This window comes from Rhinopithecus bieti, unplaced genomic scaffold, assembly GCF_001698545.2.
Source record: "Rhinopithecus bieti isolate Rb0 unplaced genomic scaffold, ASM169854v2 scaffold_10589, whole genome shotgun sequence".
Classification (NCBI taxonomy): domain Eukaryota; kingdom Metazoa; phylum Chordata; class Mammalia; order Primates; family Cercopithecidae; genus Rhinopithecus; species Rhinopithecus bieti.
The window spans coordinates 1756432-1760531 of NW_016807065.1; the positions used below are offsets into that span (position 1 = coordinate 1756432).

Genomic DNA, 4100 nt, shown 5'->3' on the forward strand with positions numbered 1-4100 from the left:
GAGAAACCCCATCTCTACTAAAATACAAAATTAGCTGGGCATGGTGGCACGCACCTATAATCCTAGCTACTCGGGAGGCTGAGGCAGAAGAATCGTTTGAACCTGGGAGGTGGAGGTTGCAGTGAGCCGAGATCACATGCTGCACTCCAGCCTGGGTGACAGAGTAAGACTCTGTCTCAAAATAATAATAATAATAAATTCTTTAATTTTTTTATAGAGACAGGGTCTCACTGTGTTGCCCAGGCTGGTCTTGAACTCCTGGCCTCAAGCGATCTTCCCACCTTGGCTTCCCAAAGTGCTGGGATTACAGGCATGAGTCACCACACCCAGCCAAGAAATGGGCTTGATTCATGAAATTCCAGTGGATGAGACAGAAAGGGCCCCTGCCCTCCCATGCTGGCAGTGGAGGTATGAAATGGGTGAATGATCACACAGGGCAAAGCCTTGCCAAGGAGGTGACATTGAAGAGAACGAAATGAACAGAAGGAACCATGTGAAGAATGGGGAGATGGGGCTCTAGGCTGCAGGGGAGGCAGATGCAAAGGCCCTGGGGTAGGGGAGGCAGCCTAGACAAGATGTGTTGGGAGGGAGCCATGTGGCTGTAGCATGGAGACCAAAGTGGGTGTGGGATGGTGTGTGAAGGGACTGGACCTCCCTCCCACTTTTCTCCCTACACCCTGACTCCCAGGTGGGCCAGGGGTTTTCTAGTTTTTTTTTTTGAGACGGAGTTTGTTCTTGTTGCCCAGGCTAGAGTGCTGTGGTGCAATCTTGGCTCACTGCCACCTCCGCCTCCTGGGTTCAAGCTGGGATTACAGGTCCCCACCACCATGCCCAGCCAATTTTGTATTTTAGTAGAGAGGGTGTTCTACCTCATTGGCCAGGCTGATCTTGAACTCCTGACCTCAGGAGGATCTACCCTCCTCTGCCTCCCAAAGTGCTGGGATTGTGAGCCACCATGTCCAGCCTTGTTTTCTTTTTTTTGTTTTTTTGTTTTGAGACAGAGTCTCACACTGTTGCCCAGGCTGGAGTGCAGTGGCGCTATCTCAACTCACTGCCAACTCCGCTTACCAGGTTTAAGTGATTCTCCTGCCTCAGCCTCCCAAGTAGCTGGGATTACAGGCATGCACCACCACGCCCAGCTTTTTTCTTGTTGTTTGAGACAGAGTTTTGCTTTGTCACTCAGGCTGGAGTGCAGCGGCTTAGCCTCAGCTCACTGCAACCTCCACCTCCCGGGTTCAAGTAATTCTCCTGCCACAGCCTCCCTAGTAGATAGGATTATAGGCACCCACCACCACACCTGGCTAATTTTGTATATTTAGTAGAGACAGGGTTTTGCCATGTTGGCCAGGCTGGTCTTGAACTCCTGACCTCAGGTGATCCACCCACCTTGGCCTCCCAAAGTGCTAGGATTACAGGTGTGAGCCACTGTGCCTGGACTTTTCTTTTTTTCTTTTTTTTTTTTTTTTTTGTATTTTTAGTAGAGAAGGGGTTTCACCATGTTGGTGAGGCTGGTCTTGAACTCCTGACCTCAAGTGATCTGCCCGCCTTGGCCTCCCAAAATGCTGGGATTACAGGCATGAGCCACTGCATCCAGCAGCTTGTTACTCTTCATCTCTCAGGCCTCAGCTAGGGGGGTTCACCTCCTGCTGAGGCCTTGCCTGACACCCCAAGTTGCCCCACCCCCTGTGACATGTTTTTCCCTTATTGCACTATTGCTCCCAGAAACCAGTTGCTTCGTTGATTTTTTTTTTTTTTTCTGTAACCTTGTATCAGAAGCGATGCTTCAAAGTCCAAATTAAAGTTACTGGACTTTAATCTCCATGAGTGCCCGGCCCTATGTGTCTGGTTGGTGGCTGGGTCCCCAGTGCCTAACGGAGTGATGGGCATGCTGGAGGTGCTCGGGAAATCTCTGCGAATGAAAAGACACAGGCTGGGTGCAGTGGCTCATGCCTGTAATCCCAGCACTTTGGGAGGCCGCAGTGGGTGGATCACATGAGGTCAGGAGTTTGAGACCAGCCTGGCTAACATAGTGAAACTCCATCCCTAATAAAAATACAAAAAATTAGCTGGGCGGTGGCACACGCCTGTAATCCCAGCTACTCGGGAGTCTGAAGCAGAAGAATCGTGTGAACCTGGGAGGCGGAGGTTGCAGTGAGCTGAGATCGTGCCACGGCACTCCAGCCTGGGCAACAAGAGTGATGCTCTGTCTCAAAAAAAAAAAAAAAAAAATGGTAGAAGAAGGAGAAGAAGGAAGAAGAAGAAAGAGAAAGACTGGCTCCTAAACCCCAGGCCTGGTTTCCAACACACCGTTAGCAGACCCACCCGGTGGACAGACATGGTAAGGGGGTCTGCCCTGGGGAGACCACCAGATTGCCCAGGGTAGCTCTCGCCTTTGCCCTCATGTCTGCCCTCTCCCCGCTGCCCACCGCAGTCTCACACTCTCAAGAGTACCTCTGTGAGGGGTCGAGGCCGTTTCTCCACCGCAAACTCCGTGTGGCACAGTTCACAGTAGCTGGTGTTAGATGAGGAAAGCCACCTCTCCAGACAGCTCTTGTGCACGGCACCCAGCGTGCCGGTGCAGCCACACGGGGACAGCAAGCACTCCCCATTTGCTCCCTCGTGGCAGATCCGGCAGAAGGGACCGTCACTGGACACGGAGATAGGACCCGTGAGCAATGATTGGGCTTTCTGTCTATACCTGCTTCACTAACCACTGGATCACAAGCTCACCCTTACCCCATGCTGCCACTTGGTGAACTCCTACTCATCCTTCAATGCCCAGCTCCAAATGTCCTTCCCTTTGGGAAGGAGATGCAGGGAAGGTAACCTTGCGAAGCCTTCCCAGACTCCCACAGGTGCAGTGATGTGTTCCCTTCCCAGGGAACCTGTAGCACCCTCTCAGACCCAACATGGGCATCTGTTATACCCGCCCCCCAATGTCCTCTCCAAATTTTCCTAAAATACCCACCCTGATTATCCTGCACAACTTCCCCACCCTCAACTCTTTTTTTTTTTTTGAGATGGAGTCTCGCTCTGTTGCCTAGGCTGGAGTGCAGTGGCACAATCTCGGCTCACTGCAAGCTCCGCCTCCCGGGTTCATGCCATTTTCCTGCCTCAGCCTCCTGAGTAGGTGGGACTACAGGCGCCCACCACCACGCCCGGCTAATTGTGTTTTTGTATTTTAAGTAGAGACAGGGTTTCACCATGTTAGCCAGGCTGGTCTCGATCTCCTGACCTCGTGATCTGTCCACCTTGGCCTCCCAAAGTGCTGGGATTATAGGTGTGAGCCACCGCGCCTGGCCCCAAAATTTTTTTTAAAGACTTAGCTTGGCAAGGTGGTGCATGTCTGTGGTCCCAGCTACCTGGGAGGATGAGGCGGGAGGATTACTTGTGCCCAGGAGTTCAAAGCTCCAATGACCCATGATTGTACCACTGCACTCCAGCTTGGACAACAGAGTGAGAACATTTGAATAAAAGAAAAAGAAAATAGAACAGCACACACCCCTGCTCATGGCGACCAACTCAGGCTTGTATGATACCATCAGAGTCACCAACAATCTATTCCTAAAATTCTTTGTTTCCCCGTAAACTCTAGAACTGCCGGCCACAAGGCTGACATAAGCCTGGAGCTCCTGGCAGCTGCCTAGTCTCTGTGTGGAACCTGTGAGTGATGCCAGCACAGAGGAGAGCAGAGCCAAGAGACAGGGAAAGGTAGATTCACAAGGACACCTTTGGAGGCTCCCGGATCTAACCATACCTGAAGCCCATGCTACTTGAGAAACCTATGTGTCCAGAGGGAAGTGCTCACCTGCTCCTCTGCCCTTGTGAGGGGGAAATGGAAATAAAAAGCATCTGCAGAAAGCTGCCTCGGAAAAGTCTCCAGCCCTGGCCCAGTCTCTAGGGATGCTGGGTCCTTCCCAGGGCAGCTGAGGAGGCAGGAAGCGTGGCCCAGAGGCCATCCAGCCATGAGTCACTGTTTCCCAAACATTTCTGGCCAGAAGGCAGACTGTGAGGTCGCACAAAGAAGAGCTATTTTCCAGACAACGCTGATTTCCTCTCGGAGAGACTGTATTCTTTTCTTTTTTTTTTTTTTTTTTTTT

The 4100-nt window shown here is 51.6% G+C and overlaps 1 protein-coding gene across 3 annotated transcripts in view; it reads right to left on the minus strand.

Moving 5' to 3' along the window:
- The window catches only part of MARCHF2 (membrane associated ring-CH-type finger 2), a 22469-nt gene that overhangs the window by 11304 nt on the left and 7065 nt on the right, over positions 1-4100 (minus strand). For all 3 annotated transcript variants that reach the window (XM_017879911.1, XM_017879910.1, XM_017879909.1), the window contains one exon: positions 2452-2647. In XM_017879911.1, the coding sequence (XP_017735400.1) occupies positions 2452-2647 (196 nt within the window). The remainder of the gene's footprint in view (positions 1-2451; positions 2648-4100) is intronic.